The sequence below is a fragment of the Lithobates pipiens genome, unplaced genomic scaffold (genome assembly GCF_037356315.1).
Source record: "Lithobates pipiens isolate NorthernLeopardFrog02 unplaced genomic scaffold, aLitPip1_a1.2 Scaffold_22, whole genome shotgun sequence".
NCBI classification, from domain to species: Eukaryota; Metazoa; Chordata; class Amphibia; order Anura; family Ranidae; genus Lithobates; species Lithobates pipiens.
The window spans coordinates 350,358,408-350,380,236 of NW_027507784.1; the positions used below are offsets into that span (position 1 = coordinate 350,358,408).

General features: G+C 49.4%; 2 protein-coding genes across 2 annotated transcripts in view; one reads left to right on the forward strand and one right to left on the reverse strand.

Moving 5' to 3' along the window:
• Positions 1-3,471: 3,471 nt before the first annotated feature.
• On the reverse strand, positions 3,472-12,476 carry ACTR3 (actin related protein 3; the record flags this gene model as incomplete). Its single annotated transcript, XM_077449773.1, is given in 11 exon segments — positions 3,472-3,968; positions 4,131-4,214; positions 4,385-4,510; positions 4,591-4,683; positions 5,728-5,901; positions 6,836-6,979; positions 7,942-8,049; positions 8,983-9,011; positions 9,014-9,077; positions 12,144-12,254; positions 12,352-12,476. Coding segments are annotated over 11 exon segments (1,154 nt in total), but the record flags the coding sequence as incomplete, so codon positions are not given.
• A 2,282-nt stretch (positions 12,477-14,758) lies between these two features.
• LOC143925764 (solute carrier family 35 member F5-like) overlaps positions 14,759-21,829 on the forward strand; it is a 38,946-nt gene continuing 31,875 nt past the window's right edge. The window contains 2 exon segments of the mRNA XM_077450211.1: positions 14,759-14,808; positions 15,696-16,158. Coding sequence (XP_077306337.1) covers positions 14,759-14,808; positions 15,696-16,158 — 513 coding nt within the window.

Here is a 21,829-nt window from a genome sequence, read left to right on the forward strand (position 1 = left end):
AAAGGACGTACATCGTTGTGCGGCGGTCGGCAAGTGGTTAAATCCCCTTGAAGTTTTAGTCCCGGGCCGTGTCCCCATATCTCAGGGTAAAGTTCGGCTACTAATGTTGCTGAGCACAGGTGACTCCCCTATAGACCCCGTGTTCACATGTAAATAACCGGCATTGATATGTACCTAGCCATGGGTCGGCTGCCTTCATATGTATCGCATATCCACCATCACTTCTGCTGAATGCTGCCCACCAGGGTGGTAAAATGAATGCCTGAAAGTCCTGCCTACAACTCTGATCATTAGTCTGTTCTGCAAGGCAAGAAAATTGGAGCTGGACCCCTTTTCCAAAACAACACGGGGCCACAGCACCCCGAATTGTGATGCATGTGAATACGCACATCGCAGCAGATGCATGAGAGCGTCATTAACAATTAGTGGCACTGCTGTGTCTCTGCTAAAGGGCACCACGTTTCTGGGGTGCCAGGAAAGCATGAGTTCCCGACACACACAAATGTGAACGCAGGCTAAATGTCTCAGTTACATTGGTGGTCAGTGTAAATGTTCTCATTACATTGGGGCTTGGTGTACAATCCTTTCATTCACATCAGTGGCCAGTGTGAAGGTTCCCTTTGCATTAGTGGTCAGTGTAAACCCCTCCTTACATAGGTGGTCAGTGTAAATCCCTCCTTACATTGGTGGTCAGTGTAAATCCCTCCTTACATCAGTGGTCAGTGTAAACCCCTCCTTACATTGGTGGTCAGTGTAAATCCCTCCTTACATTGGTGGTCAGTGTAAATCCCTCCTTACATTGGTGGTCAGTGTAAATCCCTCCTTACATTAGTGCTCAGTGTAAATCCCAGTGTAAGGATCTCAGCTGGGACCATAGTCACCAAGAGAACAATCGGTAACACACTACACTGTGAAGGACTGAAATCCTGCAGCCCCCGCAAGGTCCCCCCGCTCAGGAAATCACATGTACAGGTCCCCCCGCTCAGGAAATCACATGTACAGGTCCGTCTGAAGATCACTAATGAACATCGAATGATTCTGAGGAGAACCGGGGGAAGTGTTGTGGTCAGAGGAGACCGAAATCCAGATCTTTGGCATCAACTCAACTTGCCATGTTTGGAGGAGGAGGAGGAGGAGGAATGCCGCCTATGACCCCCAAGAACACCATCCCCCACCGTCATACACGGAGGACCTATGAACACCATCCCCCACATCATACACGGAGGACCTATGAACACCATCCCCCACATCATACACGGAGGACCTATGAACACCATCCCCCACCGTCATACACGGAGGGCCTATGAACACCATCCCCCACCGTCATACACGGAGGACTTATGACCCCAAGAACACCATCCCCCACCGTCCTACATGGAGGTCCTATGACCCCAAGAACACCATCCCCCACCGTCCTACATGGAGGTCCTATGACCCCAAGAACACCGTCCCCCACCGTCCTACATGGAGGACCTATGACCCCAAGAACACCGTCCCCCACCGGCATCCATGGAGGACCTATGACCCCAAGAACACCGTCCCCCACCGTCATCCATGGAGGACCTATGACCCCAAGAACACCGTCCCCCACCGTCATACATGGAGGTCCTATGACCCCAAGAACACCGTCCCCCACCGTCATCCATGGAGGACCTATGACCCCAAGAACACCGTCCCCCACCGTCATCCATGGAGGTCCTATGACCCCAAGAACACCGTCCCCCACCGTCATACATGGAGGATCTATGACCCCAAGAACACCGTCCCCCACCGTCATACATGGAGGACCTATGACCCCAAGAACACCGTCCCCCACCGTCATCCATGGAGGATCTATGACCCCAAGAACACCGTCCCCCACCGTCATACATGGAGGACCTATGACCCCAAGAACACCGTCCCCCACCGTCATACATGGAGGACCTATGACCCCAAGAACACCGTCCCCCACCGTCATACATGGAGGACCTATGACCCCAAGAACACCGTCCCCCACCGTCATACATGGAGGTCCTATGACCCCAAGAACACCATCCCCCACCATCATACATGGAGGACCTATGACCCCAAGAACACCATCCCCCACCGTCATCCATGGAGGTCCTATGTCCCCAAGAACACCATCCCCCACCGTCATCCATGGAGGACCTATGACCCCAAGAACACCATCCCCCACCGTCATCCATGGAGGTCCTATGACCCCAAGAACACCATCCCCCACCGTCATCCATGGAGGTCCTATGTCCCCAAGAACACCATCCCCCACCGTCATACATGGAGGACCTATGAACACCACCCCCCCACCGTCATACACGGAGGACCTATGAACACCATCCCCCCACTTCTCAGTAGAGAATAAATTCAGTTCCTCTAATCTCTCCTCATAGCTGAGCTCCTCCATCCCTCTTATCAGTTTGGTTGCCCTTCTCTGCACTTTCTCCAGTTCCCCGATATCCTTTTTGAGAACTGGGGCCCAAAACTGAACGGCATATTCCAGATGAGGTCTTACTAATGATTTGTACAGATGATTTTCTTAAGCCTATGATCTACCAGAACCCCCAGATCCTTCTCCAGTACAGGTCTCCCCCCCTTCACCACTATGGATCCCCCCAGTTGTACTCCCCCTAGTATGTATGATGTATATTCTTAGCTCCCAAGTGCAGAACTTTACATTTCTCAACATTAAACCTCATCTGCCACATAGTCACCCAATCAGACAGAGCATTGAGGTCGGCTTGTAAATTGGAGACATCCTGTAAGGAGGTTATTCCCCGGCATAGCTCGGTGTCATCTGCAAAGATGGAAATCCCAGACCCAATATCATTTATAAATAGAACTAAGGGTCCCAACACCGACCCTCGGGGTGCCCCACCAATGACACCGACCATTTGGTACAGGGTGATGTAGGACAAACCTGCTTACAGCTGTCATTTCATTTAGACACAGAATGGAGTCATTGTAGTACATGGCTAGTGTCCAATCCAGGCAAAGCTGACACCGATCACGTGACATCCACCGATGAGGAGGGGGCAGGGCCGACACTGATCACGTGACATCCACTAATGACGAGCGGGCAGGGCCGACACCGATCACGTGACATCCACCAATGATATGAGGGAGCAGGGCTGACACCGATCACGTGACATCCACCAATGATATGAGGGAGCAGGGCTGACACCGATCACGTGACATCCACCAATGATATGAGGGAGCAGGGCTGACACCGATCACGTGACATCCACCAATGATATGAGGGAGCAGGGCTGACACCGATCACGTGACATCCACCAATGATATGAGGGAGCAGGGCTGACACCGATCACGTGACAATCACCAATGATGAGGGGGCAGGGCCGACACCAATCACGTGACATCCACCAATGACGAGGGGGCAGGGCTGACATCGATCACGTGACATCCAACAATGAGTAGGGGGCAGGAATATAGACAGAAGAGCAGACAGGCGACGTGTAAAAAAAGATATGGCGGACTTTATTGGATTAATTTTCGGCTTGACAACCAACTTTAGTTGAGAAATGAAATCTTTTAATGATCGGTAGGAGGGGCCCGTGTGGCCCCCGGTGTGTGCAAGCATAGAAGAGGAAGCAGGCAGAACACAGCACAAGAAGCGGCTCGTAGGACCGAATCCCGAGGACTGCTCCCAATATAAAGATAGAAAAGCCAGCGAGAGGTTCCTATGACCCGTCACAGGACACGGCAAAAACATGGATGTCCTTATAGCCCCTCCCCCCACTCCCATACAGACAATAGCAGGACTGCACACTAATAAACCAGCGCTTCTCTCTGATGGGTGTCAGACGCAGCACCCGGGTCACCCGACACCAAACCATGGCAGGAAGTCACCGCATTCATTAGGACATGACCCCGAAGACGGGATTGTGGCGGCAGATACTCGGCCCGATCTCCTCGTAATCTTTCTTGGTGTGGCACACTTGGTAAAACTCCGGCTGGAAGAAAAGAAATAGGCAGCTTGTCAGTCCGTGTTCTGAGGTTATTCCCCGTAACATTTCCTAAACCCCCGACATTATACCCCTCCCCCCCTCCCGTGGAGATCACGGCCCGAGCAACACCGCTGAGACACCGGACTGCTGCACCCGCCGTACACTTACCGTGGAAGCCAACATGGATCCTCCAAACCAGACGGCGTATCTCTGCATGTGGTGAGTGATCACCTGAACGTCAATGGGCTTCGGCTGAAAAGACAGGAGACCATGTCAGCAGTGGAGCATTATGGGTAAAATGTGCAACCAGCCCCTCCCCCGTATACAACACAGAACCAATTCTTCCCATTGATCAATCACAAGTGGAGAAACCCAAATAGATTCAGATAGACTTCTGTGATTGGCTGGGAGAGATTTCTCACCTTAAGGCGGCCTCCGCTCAGCTCCTCGCTCAGCTTCAGTCTGGCATCAACCGTCCTCTTCAAATCTCTCTGCAGGCGCCGGCCAAAGTCCCGGAACATGGTGGAGCCTCCGGAGAGGACGATGTTCTAGGTGGTGGAGAAGATAGAAGAAGTGGTAACAACAGCTCCATGGGGGTCCTCCCCATTATACACAGAGATATACCTACCTTATAGAGAGGGCGCCGCACGTCAATGGGGCAATTCTGGATGACCTCATCCACCACCTCTGAAATTGGCTGAGTGAAGTCCGGGTTGGCAAACTAGACAAAAAGTAGGAGGAGACCATCAGAGGCCGATAAAAGGTCCCAGATCAGCGACCCAGCAACCCAGCCCGCACCAAGGCCACCCAGCCCGGCAACCCAGCCCGCACCAAGGCCACCCCCAGCCACCCAGCCCGCACCAAGGCCACCCAGCCCGGCAACCCAGCCCGCACCAAGGCCACCCCCGGCCACCAAGGCCACCCCCGGCCACCCAGCCCGCACCAAGGCAACCCAGCCCACACCAAGGCCACCCCCGGCCACCCAGCCCGCACCAAGGCCACCCAGCCCGCACCAAGGCCACCCCCGGCCACCCAGCCCGCACCAAGGCCACCCTCCGGCAACCCAACCCGCACCAAGGCCACCCCCGGCAACCCAACCCGCACCAAGGCCACCCCCCGGCAACCCAACCCGCACCAAGGCCACCCCCCGGCAACCCAACCCGCACCAAGGCCACCCCCCGGCAACCCAACCCGCACCAAGGCCACCCCCCCGGCAACCCAACCCGCACCAAGGCCACCCCCCCGGCAACCCAACCCGCACCAAGGCCACCCCCCCGGCAACCCAACCCGCACCAAGGCCACCCCCCCGGCAACCCAACCCGCACCAAGGCCACCCCCCCGGCAACCCAACCCGCACCAAGGCCACCCCCCCGGCAACCCAACCCGCACCAAGGCCACCCCCCCGGCAACCCAGCCCGCACCAAGGCCACCCCCCGGCAACCCAGCCCGCACCAAGGCCACCCCCCGGCAACCCAGCCCGCACCAAGGCCACCCCCCGGCAACCCAGCCCGCACCAAGGCGACCCATCCACCCACAGTTCAATATTATCCCTGTTCCCCTCCCCCATATCTCTAAGAATATATACATTTACAGTAGGAGCTGAGAATGTGTACACACCTGGTATTCCTGCATCCCTGCCCAGGATGTTCAGGTCTATGTCACCATGTACGTCGAGTGTAGACTTCCCATCTACCTCCTCTCCCCCTACTGTATATATTGAGAGTGAATCCCCGGGGGGTAGATGGAGGGTGTATGTGTGACTCACCTCAGGATGAAAGAAGATTTCGGGACCAAGAAATCTCTCATAACCGACATCAATGTTGAACTCCTTCTTGGTGATGGCATTGACGCCCGTGTACTGCTTGATCCACTTAATGCCGTCCGTGTCGTACTTACTGAACTCCTTCACCAGATCAGGACAGACGTAACTGAACCGTTCCTGGAGAGGAAGAGACACCATCAAATGGATTCATCAACACAGAACAAGACCACCGGGGAGGGCAGATCCCACGAGGACCGCCCCGACACACCACGGAGGAGGGGGCGGATCCCACGAGGACCGCCCCGACACACCACGGAGGAGGGGGCGGATCCCACGAGGACCGCCCCGACACACCACGGAGGAGGGGGCGGATCCCACGAGGACCGCCCCGACACACCACGGGGGAAGGGCGGATCCCACGAGGACCGCCCCGACACACCACGGAGGAGGGGGCGGATCCCACGAGGACCGCCCCGACACACCACGGAGGAGGGGGCGGATCCCACGAGGACCGCCCCGACACACCACGGAGGAGGGGGCGGATCCCACGAGGACCGCCCCGACACACCACATGAGGACCGCCCCGACACACCATGGAGGGGCAGATCCCACGAGGAACGCCCCGACACACCATGGAGGAGGGGCAGATCCCACGAGGACCGCCCCGACACACCATGGAGGAGGGGCAGATCCCACGAGGACCACCCCGACACCACGGAAGAGGGGCGGATCACACTAGGACCGCCCCGACACACCACGAGGACCACCCCGACACCACGGAAGAGGGGCGGATCACACTAGGACCGCCCCGACACACCACGAGGACCACCCCGACACCATGGAGGAGGGGCAGATCCCACGAGGACCGCCGACACACCACATGAGGACCTCCCCGACAACATGGAGGAGGGGCAGATCCCACAAGGACCGCCCGACACACCACGGAGGAGGGGCGGATCCCACGAGGACCGCCCCGTCAGGAGCACAGGACACAACACATCATGGAGGAGGAGATCCCAACCATGAGAACATAGAGGAGATCACCTCACACAGGATTCTGGGAATAGGATCCACATCCAATCACATTTGAGTAGGACTCGTTATTTGGTACCTTTACAGCCTTTGCGGTTTCCAGTGACTGTTCAGGAGGAATGCCGACTTCTCTGTCTCGGAGTAACTGCTGGATGAAGTAGGTGATGTCTCTTCCCGCTATGGGGATGTGCTTAATGCAGCTTCCAATCACATAACCTTCAGCCTGGGGGGAGGAAACAGGAAGAGAACAAAAAACGATCAAGAGATTGTAAATAAAACAATTGTCTACATGGTGAACCCGATTGGTGCGTGACAGGACAGTGGGAGGAGCTTGATCAGGTAACACAACATGTGTATAAAAACTTTATCAAACAGTCTGTATTGTAATCTATTAACCATGTCCCCTCCCCCATTGCTGGACCGACCAAGATGGCCTCCCATCGCCCCGCCTCCTCTGGCTCAGCCTGTAGTCACATCTCCACTCCCGGCCTCTCCATCGGGAAGCCCCCCCTGGACTTGCATAGTAATATAAAAAGAGGGTGGGGGTTGGGACTTTGAATGAGGCACGTGGTCAAATGAGGATACGCCTCCTCCGCCCCCGATAATAGGGGGGGGGGGGGGGGGTTGGGAGTGAGATGTGCGGCACACATGACGAGGTGAGTGCAGAACAATTAAATCCCATCCCCACACATGAGGAATGACATCCATGTACAGATGGGATGTAAACCCAGAATTGTTAAAAAAAAAAAAAAAAAAAACTGCATATAAAATCTCGACGCGTTTCGCGGATGAAGTTGGGGCGTGGTTTAGGCCATTGCATGTGAAAGGCGTGTCTGCACTGAAGAGAGAAGAATCGGGGGAGGGGGGATTTTACTTTAAGGGGGTCGATTGTCTGGAGTACAACCCCTTCACAAATGTGCGCCCAAAATATTCATCCCTTTATAGAGGCCAAACCAAGGGTCAGGAGCCAAGAAAAACTGCTTGAGGGAGGGAAGTAGTAGTAGTAGAGGCCCCGGGGTGGGGGCATTCAAGGGAAGGCCCGGGGGGCATGCAGCTTTCCTTCATGAACACACAGTGACCCCTCTATAGACATCCCATAATGATTGTACAGAGCACTACACCAATCATCAACTGCCCCAGAGGTTGGTGGGCCGCCAATCAAGACCAGTTCATGACGCCACTTACCACTGGAATGACGTGAGTGACCCCATCTCCGCTGTCTATCACCGTCCCGGTCAGCGTGCGCTCCCCCACCTGTCTGGAGGTCCAAGATGCAGCCAAAGCCAAGACAGCCTGAGGAGACAAAGGGGTTCAACAAGACGTTCCCTCATCCCCCTACAATACCCCACTACTCAATCCCCCTCTGACCGCCATGCCCCATTACTCCTCCCCCCCCCTTCACCGCCATACCCCACTACTACTCCCTCCCAACCCCCCACCTCACCGCCATACCCCACTACTACTCCCAACCCCATACCCCACTACTACTGCCCCTCGCTTCACCGCCATACCCCACTACTACTCCCCTTCGCTTCACCGCCATGCCCCCTACTACTCCTTCGCTTCACCGCCATGCCCCCTACTACTCCCCCTCGCTTCACCGCCATGCCCCACTACTACTCCCTCCCACCCTGCCCCCTCACCGCCATACCCCACTACTACTCCCAACCCACATACCCCACTGCTACTCCCCTCGCATCACCGCCATACCCCACTACTACTCCCTCCCACCCCCCCTCACCGCCATACCCCACTTCTACTCCCAACCCCACTACTACTTCTATCCCCTCCACCCCCCCCCCCCCCACACACACACTATACCGCACTAATACTTCTACCACCTCTGTCCCCTCCCTTGTTCCCCACTACCATCTCTCATCTCCTCCTCCATACCCCACAACTACTCCCTCGGTCATCTCCTGTCAGTAGTGTCATCCCACTACTACTACCACACCACCACCACCACCATCTCCTCCACCCCCACTACTACCTCTGTCATTTCCTCCACCCCCCACCACTACTACCTCTGTCATCTCCTCCATCCCCCAGCACTAGCTCAGTCAGCTCTTCCAGGGACCTGAACTCCAACCGCTAGCTCCCCATGTCCTCTTTTATTCTCCACTGCTAATTCTAAAATCTCCACATTTCTCAGAACTTTTCCCACAATTCACCTGACCGGGACTTGGGACAAGTGGGGGGGGGGGGGGGGGGCAGAGGGGAATTTACCTGTACAGCGATGTACAGTCCGGGGACATGAAGGACTCAAACATGATCTCCGCCGTGTATTCTCTATTCTCCGGAGTGTTGAGAGGAGGTTCAGTCTGTATGAGGAGAGATACAGTGATAACCATAGAGAGGAAACCCAGAGCAACATACAATGGGGGTCACATCAATGACATCTGTCCTACTAATCATAGGGGGGGGGGGGGGGGGGAGTCACACACCAATAACACCCCCATCTACTCACCAATGAATCCCCCTCCCCCATTTGTCTGATCTATTCACCATGGAGGTTCACTTATCAATGACTACCCCCCCCTTTGTCCCATCTACTCACACTTGGAAAGATCAGTTAGTAAATGGATAGAAAACTGGCTAAAAGACAGAATTTCAGAGAGTCGTGGTGAATGATTCTTACTCTGAATGGTGTAAGGCACGGGTCTCAAACTGGCGGCCCTCCAGCTGTTGCTAAACTACAAGTCCCATGAGGCACTGCGAGGCTGACAGATACAATCCTGACTCCCACAGGCAGAGGCATGGTGGGACTTGTAGTTTTGCAACAGCTGGAGGGCCACCAGTTTGAGACCCCTGATGTAAGGTTATCTCCTCAAGGCTCCGTGCCATCAGCAGGGCGCCCCAAAGTTAAAAAAACAAAACACACATTATATATATATACATATACACATACATACATACATATACACACAATTTGTTTTTTCCCCAAAATTGTCACTCTTTGTTTATAGTGCAAAAAATAAAAACCGCAGAGGTGATCAAATACCACCAATATAAAGCTCTATTTGTGGGGGAGGGGTGGGGTACAAAGTCACACAACCACGCAATTGTCAGTTAAAGTAATGCAGTGCCGTACCACAAAAAATAGCCAGATTATGAGGGGGGTGGGGGTTTAAATCTTATGGAGGTCAAGTGGTTTAAAAAAAAAAATGTGGGTGAATCAATCTCTGCCACAAAAAGTGAAAAAAAAAAAAAAGCTGAAGCATAGCAACGATCTGCCCGCTGACCACCCCAGACCCCCATGCTTGGACATTGTCTTATTTTTAACTCTAGTTGAGAAATCTCCCCCTACAGCGGTGCAATCACCAACATATGTATGGTGAGAGCAAACCGTACTGTTATCAGAATACACAGATCAGTGCTGCAGTTAAATGTCGTTTCTGAAAAGCAAAAAGACAAACGGGGAACAAATAAAACATAGTGACAATAGAACATTACTCCAGGGCTTGACAAATTTGCTTGGAATCTAGGAGCTTAAAAAGTTAGGAGCCGGGTCGGTAACAGCGATCCCGACCTGTCCCTGGCCTGACATGGAGACGAGTGAGGGGAAGATAGTGCCGCCCCCCACCTGTCTCCAAGTCATTGCCCATAGCTCTTAGGAGGGAAATTTTATTTATTTATTTTCAAATGACAATTTTTTTTTTTTTAAATTGCATTTTAGTGTAAATATGAGATGTGAGGTCTCTCTGACCCCCCGGATCGCATATATAAGAGGACCCGTCATGATTTTTTTCTATTACAAGGCATTTTTACATTCCTTGTAATAAGAATAAAAAGTGACAATTTTTTTTTTTTTAAAAGAACAGTGAAAAAATAAAAATAAAGTTTAAAATAAGAAAGAAATTTTTTTTTTTTTAAACGCGCCCTGTCCTGCCCGCATATGAAAGCGATGTTCAAACCACACATAGGAGGTATCGCTGCGATCGGTAGAGTAAGAGCAATAATTCTACCCCCAGACCTCCTCTGTAACTCAAAACATGCAACCTGTAGAATTTTTTTAAATGTCGCCTATGGAGATTTTAAAGGGTAAAAGTTTGTCGCCATTCCGTGAGCGGGCGCAATTTTGAAGCGTGACATGTTGGGTATCAATTTACTCGGCGTAACATTATCTTTCACAATATAAAAAAATAATTGGGCTAACTTTACTGTTGTCTTATTTTTTTTATTAAATAAATTATTTTTCCCCAAAAAAGTGCGCTTGTAAGTCCGCTGCGCAAATACGCTGTGACAGACCGTATTGCAACAACCACCATTTTATTCTCTAGGGTGATAGAATAAAAAATATATATAATGTTTAGGGGGTTCTAAATAAAGGGAAGGAGATAGGCAGGTAATAGTAAAACAGGCAAAGAACGCTCCATTAACATTGCTGGTTGTCATGCCAACGGCCACCACAAGAGGGCGCCAGATTCCAGAAGAATCATAGGACCACAGAAGGCCTCAAAGCCGCCGCCTCAATTACCGGCCGCTGGCGGAACGGCCTGACACGATCACGCTGGGGGGGGGGGGGGGGGGTCCACGGAGACAGGATATCCCCAGCTGTGCTGCCCCAGGCGCCAGGTCGCTAATTCTAGTCGCAAATGCGACCTGGCGCCCGGGTTTTGTCGAGCCCTGTATTACTCGATATAACAATTTTTTGTAACTTATCAAAATGAACTGCAAAAATTTCCAGCTTTTGATTTTAGGGTCACTCAAAATGCAATCGACAGTCTGACAAACATCCTTTGAGACCCTTGTGTGTGAATTGTGTACCCTGGACTGTGCTGTACCCCCACACTAATACCCCACTAGTGTGTGGTAATGCCGGAAACAGCCCTGGCAAGGACAGGAGGGCCAAAAAAATAAATAAATAAAATTGGTGCCTTTTTTTATTGGGGTGACTTTTGGGTCGGGGTACCAGGGAGAAAAATCAGGAAATTCCTCTCATGCAGCCTGCTCACTGCACTTGGATTTGGGCCACAGCACCTTCTGGATACAAAAGGCCGTTATGATCTCTTCGGAAGGATCCACTTCTACCCATTGCTTTCTACAGTAGAAAAGAATTCCATAGAGCCAACTGAAAAATATTTATACACCTTTTTGTATCAGCATTTGGCTCTGAGAAACAAAGTATGGCTTCATCATCTGGTCGTTGAAGGCCACCTCTCCCATGTTAGGGTTATAGTTGTGGACTTCTCAACACCACCAGATATCATCTTTATTTGGACCGTCGTGAATGGAAGACAGGATGAAAGCATCCCGTTTATCCTTCCACTTCACTGAAAGGAATTCATCATTCCGCAGACTCCCCCCTTTCTAAGTCGGATGTTTACAAGCCATTGGGGGAAGCCCCAGTGTTTAGGTTGCACCGAACTACGTAACCAAAGACTCACCAGGAGAAAGTAATGATCTTCAGGTTCGGCTCGGAGGTACTTGAATATGACTTGCTCCATGAAGCGCTCCATCAGATCCCAATCCTCTACGATGCCGTGACGGATCGGCCACTGTGATGAGAAATAATAGAAAGGAGGTCAGGGAATGAGAAGTCTCAGCACTATAAACCCCCCCCCCACCCCCGCAGGAGATGTGCCGGGGAGATACCTTGGTGGCGTATGTTGGCTTGTCTATGGCTTCATCACCAATGAAGAAGTCCAGGTCATCCACTCCCTTCATCAGACGTCTCTGGGCCTGATCTCCCACTTTTGCAGACTCCTTGATGGCGATACCTGAGAGGAAAAGTATTTCAGAGACTTAAGTAAACCAAGAACAGGGCGCCCTCTGAAAACCAAATCCTCCCTGGACCCCCACCTCCCCCCCCCCCCGGCCTGTAAATTCCAGGGAACAGATGTCAGGAGACACTACACCCCCAACCAATCTATGGACCCCTCAGGGGGCTGTACATTCTGGGGAACCAATGTCAGGAGACACTGCACCCACAAACCATCTATGGACCCTGTGACGGGAATGACTTTGGGTGGGGGGCTGGTGGTACCCAGAATCCCTCTGAGAGGTTGAGAAAAAGAAACCCTCGCTTCAGCTCCCCATACACCACTTATGTCCAAGTCACCCTGCGGCTATTAGGGGCACAAGGTGACCAAGAAAATGGACCAGTAATATTTATCTACAATATCTCCCAGGAAATACACAAAGCCTTGTCCTGGTTTTCGTTTGATTCCGAGCTATACCTTAATTGAAAGGGCTGATCACATTGGCCTCTGTACAATGGGGGAGATGGTCGGTCTGCTACTGTTGTGAGAAGGTGTCCTGTGTTTATACTTCTGATACTGTATAATCCAGGGCTTGACAAATTTGCTTGGAATCTAGGAGCCGGGTCCGTAACGGCGATCTGGACCTGTCCCTGGCCTGACATGGAGATGAGTGAGGGGAAGATAGTGCCCCCCCTGCCACCTGTCTCCAAGTCATTGCCCATTGCTCTTAGAGGGACATTTTATTTTATTTATTTTTTTTCAAATGACAATTTTTTTTTTAAATAGCATTTTAGTGCAAATATGAGATCTGAGGTCTCTCTGACCCCCCAGATCTCATATTTAAAAAGGACCTGCCATGCTTTTTTTCTATTGCAAGGGATTTTTACATTCCTTGTAATAGGAATAAAAGTGACACAATTGTTTTTTTTTTTAAAAGAACAGTGAAACAAAAAAAAAAAAAAAATAAAAAAATAAAAATAAAATCAAAATAATAGTTAAAATAGTAAAAAAATAAAAAAAATTTTAAACGCGCCCTGTCCCACCCGCATATGAAATCAGTGTTCAAAGCACACATGTGAGGTATTGCCGTGATCGGTAGAGCGAGAGCAATAATTCTAGCCCTAGACGCTCCTCTAACTCAAAACATGCAACCTGTAGAATTTTTTAAACGTCGCCTATGGAGATTTTAAAGGGTAAAATTTTGTTGCCATTCCACGAGCGGGGCGTAATTTTGAAGCGTGACATGTTGGGTATCAATTTACTCGGCGTAACATTATCTTTCACAATATAAAAAAAATTGGGCTAACTTTACTGTTGTCTTATTTTTTTATTAAATAAATTATTTTCCCCCCAAAAAAAGTGCGCTTGTAAGTCCGCAGTGCAAATACGGTGCGACAGACAGTATTGCAAGGACCACCATTTTATTCTCTAGGGTGTTAGAATAAAAAATATATATAATGTTTAGGGGTTCTAAATAAAGGGAAGGAGATAGGCAGGCAATGAAAGGAGGCAGGGGAAGCGCCATTAGCATTGCTGGTTGTCATACCAACGGCCACCACAAGAGGGCGCCAGATTCCAGAAGAATCATAGGACCGCAGAAGGCCTCAAAGCTGCGGCCTCAATTACTGGCCGCCGGTGGAACGGCCCGATGCGATCACGCCAGGGGAGGTCCACGGAAACAGGATACCCCCAGCTGTGCTGCCCCAGGCGCCAGGTCGCTAATTCTAGTCGCAAATGGGACCTGGCGCCCGGTTTTGTCGAGCCCTGGTATAATCTACTGTGTGAAGCTTGTGACAAGTCTGACCTGTAGTGAAATTCGGATTAATCACAACAATGGCCAGGTGGGCAAGGAGTCACCTTGACTGCTTTAAGGGACTAGTTAATTAGCTCATGTTAATTCTGTTTCTGGTTACAGTTTGTATTGCTAGGGAAATTGGATCAGAAGGGGGGGGGGGGGGGTTGGGGGAAGATGTCCCCCTGGTGTAAATATTTGAGAGAGTTTGTTCAAAATAAAGATTCCCCGTTCAAGCTGTGTAACGGAGATAGTCTTGTCTGGTTCTTGGTTACAATATATGGGCTGTAATATCTGATGTTCAGACTGGAGGAAGCTGTGCACTGACGGAAGCACTCAAGTGGAGTGGGGGGGGGGAGGGGGGATCTGTTAAATTGGTGACAAACAGTGGGAAGCTTCATGCAGTCTGGGACATCCAAACCACCGGGATCCAAGGTCTGGATAGCAGGAGAGGTACAGATACCAGGCAGCCGCCATGGAAGAGGAATTCAGAAGGAGGTTGCGAGAGATGCAGATGCAGCACAGAGGACCGGTATCAGAGGAGGTCCTGCTGGGATGGTTTGATTCTACTTGCTGCTAGCTTTGGAAGGAAATGCTAGCCCATGAACACCGTCACCAGGGAACATTTCTCCTCTCCATCCAGGAAAGGTCCTGGTCACCGTATGGATTGCGGGTGCCGTTTTTTGGGAGAGAAACCGCACAGGGAGCAGACAGCCGAGTTAATCAGGCTGGTCTGGGCAGAAATTTGGCTGGATGAGAGCTACATAGCCCTCCGGTGGCATGTATCCAATGCATGCCCTTGGATAGTGAATGACAGCCCAACAGGGATTGTTGTACGTGAGGCTGTCGGGACCCTAACATTGGGAGCAATTTGGAGTGGCAGTTGGACAAAATCAGCATCTCTTCTCTGAAAATCCATGAACTCGGAAGTACACGGGGCACTGGATGATATAGTTTCTGGCCATATAGGAATGGGAGCTGCAGATCACCTACAGACGGCTGCTAGACTCTGCTCAGTGCCAGGGCTTGGCTTTCTTTGCCTGGGACTATCAGGAAGTCCTGAAATCCTGGCTGAAGTGTCTGCAATGGTGCAGAGTAATAGTGTGCTTTGCCCACCTGCACCTATGGACGAGAGGGTCTTATGGCAGATGAAGTGCTGACTGGCCGTGATGATCCAGGGGCTCCAGGCTTCCACCAAAGGGGAACCGCAACTGAGGGATTGAGTGGCTGATGGGAACAGACCAAGGGGCGCAACCCTAAAAGTACAGTAGATACATTTATACTTACCACTGTATGACTTGTTTCTCTCCGGTCTGGTCACCGGTCTTGTCGGCTCCCAGAGATCATTCAGAGGCAGGTAACCTTAATTCCTCGCCTGAGGCTGTTTAACGAAACCTGCCACTGGATCTCTGCTGACTATTTGTTCAGCGCATGTCATCCTGAAGGATTGCAACCCATCAGACTGAAAGTACAGTTGCAATTGAGTGTCTCGACTCGGGCGAGCTGTTGGCCCCTGAGAAGACAGAACCTCTCGAGTGTCCCGACTCAGGCGAGCTGTTGGCCCCTGAGAAGACAGAACCTCTCGAGTGTCCCGACTCGGGCGAGCTGTTGGCCCCTGAGAAGACGGAACCTCTCGAGTGTCCCGACTCGGGCGAGCGGTTGGCCCCTGAGAAGATGGAACCTCTCGAGTGTCCCGTCTCGGGCGAACTGTTGGCCCCTGAGAAGACGGAACCTCTCGAGTGTCCCATCTCGGGTGAGCGGTTGGCCCCTGAGAAGACGGAACCTCTCGAGTGTCCCGTCTCAGGCGAACTGTTGGCCCCTGAGAAGACGGAACCTCTCGAGTGTCCCGACTCAGACGAGCTATTGGCCCCTGAGCAGACGGAGCCTTGCAACAAACGTCCATGGACGGTGACTCAGAGTTGACAGTGTGAGAGACCAGTGAAGGAGGGATATTAACCCATTAGTTGGCCGTACCCCTCTGCCCCCCCCCGAAGCAGTCAGCCGAGACTGCGGCAGGGAATGCTAGCATGTGATATTGTGAAGAGGAGAGAAGGTGATGAAGCAGATTGTTCCCCTTGCTTTCTCTGCATGTTACAACGTGCCCATGGTGAATGAGAGTCCAGGATTACATCACCTACTGAACCTACATTGGACAACAAGCGTCACTTTGGAAATGCTGTTTACCTTACAGCAGTAAGGTAAGGTAATTACTGCACCTAGTGTGAGGATATTATACGCATAGGAGCACTGGTGGAATCCACCCCCTGCTTTTGGAGCACGCAGGATACTGCCTTGTTGATCATCAAATGGACGCATTTTATCACTAAATGGATATGCTCTCCATATAACTATAGTTCACCTTATTTTTGTTTTTGGAATTTTTGCTCAAACACACATTTCACTGCTTATGGACTATTAGTATTTTGTTCAGACACGTGATACACTACACATGGATTATTAGTATTTTGTGTATTCTTTGATCTGTTTTGCACTTTTATAACGACACTCAGTTGTGTTTTTTTTTTTTTTTTTTTTTTTTTCATATCATTTATATATTTGGATATATACTTAATATCATCTCACTGTCATCTATAGAGGATTTTTCATATCAAGTTTTTTGTCAAGCGCACAATGTGACCTGGTTTATTGCACTTTAATATTTATGCACATTGTCTGAGCTTATTTAAACATGCAGTTTCACATTTTAGTTTATTTCTGTTTTGGTTGTCACTTGAGTACATGTTAATTTAATTAGATCTAAGTAGTCGGAGCGCAACACCATTTCTTAATCACTATCACTTAATCTGGGGAGGGTGTATACCCCTGCCGGTGTTTTGCTGCAACCCCACTAGTTTTAGGACACATTGGTAGGCGCGAGAATACTTTTACTCTCATTGATGAAGCAGATAAGTTTTTATTTCGAAGCATGTCAAGGCCCCTGTGTCAAATGGAGCCCTGATACCCTGTATATCTCCATGCAAGACACCTCACAGAAGACGGTGAAAGAAATCTGACATCCCACTGCCACAAGGCCAGAAGCCCCTCCACGCCTTCCTTGGACTAATTTCCTATTGCAGAGCATGGATTCCAGAATCCTCCCTACTGATGCAACCTTTGTATGATGCTCTGAAATCCCCTCCAGATGTCTCCTGAAGCAATATCCAACTTTGAGGCCTTCAAACACACCATCTCCTCTGCCCCGGCGCTACCAGACTACGACAAAACGTTCTAGCTTTGTATCCGAACATCTGGGAGATGCTGCAGGTGTACTCACAACCGCCTACGCCCCACAGGATATAATGCCTGTCGGCTGGATGCGGTAGCAAGAGGAGGCCCATCGTGTCTATGAGCCGTCTTATGCACAAGCCTTGCTTGACAAAACTTCGGACTCGGTCCTCGGACACCCCATGACATTGCTGCCATACTAAACCAGATCCAGCCCAAACATCCGTCCACTGCCAGACACTTGAGACTCCAATGCCCCCTCCTACCGGACAACATAAACCCTTCCACCCTCCTGCCACTTCCTGAGGGAGGAATGGAGGAGGAGCCGAGCCCCGACTCATTACACCATGACTAGAGGGCGACCGATATGGGTTTTTCTCTGGCCGATGCCGATATTTAGAAATCATGGCGGCCGATATATGATGCCGATTTTGTTGGGCCGATAGGTTTTATGAGATGAAGGGGAATAAAAAAAAAAAAAAATTCGGCCTAACCTAACAGACACCTTTCCCACTGGGGCGTTTTATTTATTTATTTATTATTTTATTTTTTAGGTACTTTTGGGCTAAAAATAGCGCCTGTAAAGTGCCTGCAAAACGGCTCCCCTGCAGTCTGTGTGGAAGCCCCGAGTGCTGTCACACTGAGGCGATGTGCTGGCAGGATGTTAAAAAAAAAAAAAAAAAAAAGTCCTGCAAGCAGCACGTTTGGAGTGGTGTATACCCCTCCCCCACCACTCCTGCCCATTGATATGAATGGGCACCACTGCCGAAGCGCATGCAATGCGATTTGTCAGCGGTGTTTCACAGGCGCATTTAACCTCTTCTTCGGCCGCTAGCTGGGTTATATGCGCCCCACTAGCAGCCGAATAGTACCGCTAAAATGATGGTAAAGCACTGCTAAAACTAGCAACATTTTACCATCAATGCCTCCCCGCTCCAGTGTGAGAGCAGCCTATAAAATAAAAACCGGTAGTCAGAACTTTTGGACGAAAAAAAAAAAAAAAAAAAAAAAAAAAATGGGCTAACTTTACTGTTTTAGGTTTTTTTTTTTTAATCATTTCGTGTATTTTTTTCCCCAAAATAAATTGCATTTGAAAGACCTCTGCGCAAATGCCGTGTGACATAAAATATTGCAACAACCGCTATTTTATTCCCTAGGGCCTCTGCTAAAAAAAATATATAATATATAAATAAATATATATATATTTTTATATATTTATTTATATTATATATATATATATATATATATATATATATATATATATATATATATATATATATATATATATATATATATATATATATATATATATATATATATATATATATATTTTTTTTTTTTTTCCAGGGTCTAAGTGATTTTGTGATTTCTAAGTAATTTTTTTTTTTTTTTTTTTTTAAACGGCCCTCCTCTTTAAAGACTAAATCTTTTCTGACACGTGTTGCTTACAAGTGTCAGAAAAGATTTAGTCTTTAAAGAGGAGGGCCGTTTAAAAAAAAAAATAAAAAAAAAGTCAGCAGCTGCAAACACTGCAGCTGCTGACTTAATAAGCCGACTTACCTGTCCAGGGTGCCCGCGATGTCGGCCGCCCGAGGCCGACCCGTCCCTCGGCTCTCGGGTCCCGGCGCCGCCATTCCTTCTAAGGGAAATAGACAGTGGAGCCTTGCGGCTTCACTGCCCGTTTCCTACTGCGCATGCGCGAGTCGCTCAGCACTTTGTGAATGGGACACACAGTTCCCAGAACACAGCACGACCCATTACCCAGAAGACAACGCGACAAGGAGAGAAGAAGATCTCCGCGGAGGAGGAAGATTATGTGTCTAGCAACAGGCATTTCTGGTAAGTAAAAAATAATTTGTTTTTCATTTTTTTTTTTTTCGATTTCTTTGTAATTTTTAATATTTTTTTTTTTCAGGGTGGCCTCCACTTTAAATGGTTAAACTGAGAACTTCTACACACTATGATGAGTTCATTCAGAAGTGTAAACTTTGTATCTCTTTGCTCTTTTCTTGGCAGCCCAGAGAGGAGGGAAGTCGCTTCTATGAAGACTCAGGCAACTTACATTGACTTCTATTACAGAAGTCATTTCCAAGTCCCGCTGTTCTAAATCGGCCTTTTTATCAGCTCAATCGGCCGATACCTATCAATTAAAAACGGCAAATATTGGCTGATATATCGGCCGACCTCTACACATGACTACTTCAAACGGATGTGGCTGGAAACCACACATCTCCCCACCGTGAGTGAAATACCCCCGCAGAATCCAGACCTAACGATTTTTGTTTGAGGTGGTTATTCTGAAAATAAACTCAAAGGAAACTCGAGGCAATTATCCAGGCGATTCAACTGCCAAACAGACAGACAGTGGTCCACGGGAAGTGGACAGCAGGGTGGTAGAAGAAGACCACTCAGTGCTTACCCTACAGACTCTCCCAGTGGACAGAGTTTATCTGAAAGAATTACAGGAAGCAGCAAGTCCAGATGAGAAGGAAAGCTGGAAAACGGAGAGGAGGAACTCTCAGAGATGGAGAATTCCAGTGCAACAAGAAGCCTCGTCTACCCAGGAGTATGTACCCAGCCATGGTGCAATGGGCACATGGAGCTGCCCACTTGACAAAGACTCTTATGAACAAATACTACGTAGCACCAGGGGTTGACACATTTGCTTGGAATCTAGGAGCCAGCTAAAAAAGTTAGGAGCCGGGTCGGTGACGGCGATCTGGACCTGTCCCTGGCCTGACATGGAAACAAGTGAGGGGAAGATAGTGCCGCCCCCCACCTGTCTCCAAGTCATTGCCCATAGCTCTTAGAGGGACATTTTGGTTTATTTTATTCAAATGACGATTTTTTTTTAAATTGCATTTTAGTGTAAATATGAGATGTGAGTCTCTCTGACCCCCCGGATCGCATATATAAGAGGACCTGTCATGCTTTTTTCTATTACAAGGGATTTTTACATTCCTTGTAATAGGAATAAAAGTGACACATTTTTTTTTAAAAGAACAGTGAAAAAAATAAAAGTTAAAGCAAGAAAAAATAATAATAATTTTAAACGCGCCCTGTCCTGCCAAGCTTGCATGCAGAAGCGAACGCATATATGAAAGCGTTGTTCAAACCACACATGTGAGGTATCGCTGCGATCGGTAGAGTAAGAGCAATAATTCTACCCCCAGACCTCCTCTGTAACTCAAAACGTGCAACCTGTAGAATTTTTTAAATGTCGCCTATGGAGATTTTAAAGGGTAAAAGTTTGTCGCCATTCCACGAGCGGGCGCAATTTTGAAGCGTGACATGTTGGGTATCGATTTACTCGACGTAACATTATCTTTCACAATATAAAAAAAAAAAATTGGGCCAACTTTACTGTTGTCTTATTTTTATTTTTTTATTAAATAAATTATTTTTCCCCCAAAAAAAGTGCGCTTGTATGTCCGCTGTGCAAATACAGTGTGACAGACAGTATTGCAACGACCACCATTTTACTCTCTAGGGTGTTAAAAAAATAAAAATAAATTATATATATATATATATATATATATATATATATATATATATATATATATATATATATATATATATAATATATATATAAAAATAATAATAATGTTTAGGGTTCTAAGTAAAGGGAAGGAGATAGCTCCATTGCTGGTTGTAATTCCAACGTCCACCATAAGAGGGCGCCAGATTCCAGAAGGAACCATAGGATCACAGAAGGCCTCAAAGCTGGGGGCTCAATTACCGGCCGCCAGCGGCGCGGCCCGACGGGATCCACGGAGACAGGATACCCCCAGCTGTGCTGCCCCAAGCGCCAGGTCGCTAATTCTAGTCGCAAATGCGACCTGGCGCCCAGGTTTTGTCGAGCCCTGATGTAGCACCAGGAATTACTCACCGACCAACAACTTCTGCAGGTCATGTACGATCTGCGCCAAATGCACGGAATAGGCCCCGCCTCCACAGTCTCAGTGACCAAAAAAATCTGGACCGCACTGGGGGGTTCCCCAACACCCCCAGAGTAGTGGGAAGGTTGAGAGAATGAATGGTACATTAAAGACCTGAACTCTTCAAGCACATGTGGCCACCTTTACCTTTGTGTCACAGACAGCGACTGGGGGGGGTTGTGGGTTGGAAAACAGGGCCAGACTGGGGGTACCGGCCTCAGAGGGCATTAGACAAGAAAGATGAAAATGGAAAGTCCCTGATAAGCAGAATAACTTTACGGAAGACAGGTACGTGCTCATGGAGGAGGGGGAGGGGGAACAAGTGAAACTCACCCCGACTATAGAGAACCCTAGTCCTGGTGATGCCGACCTTTATATGATGGGCATGTGGATGAATGGGGGGGGGGGTCGCATCA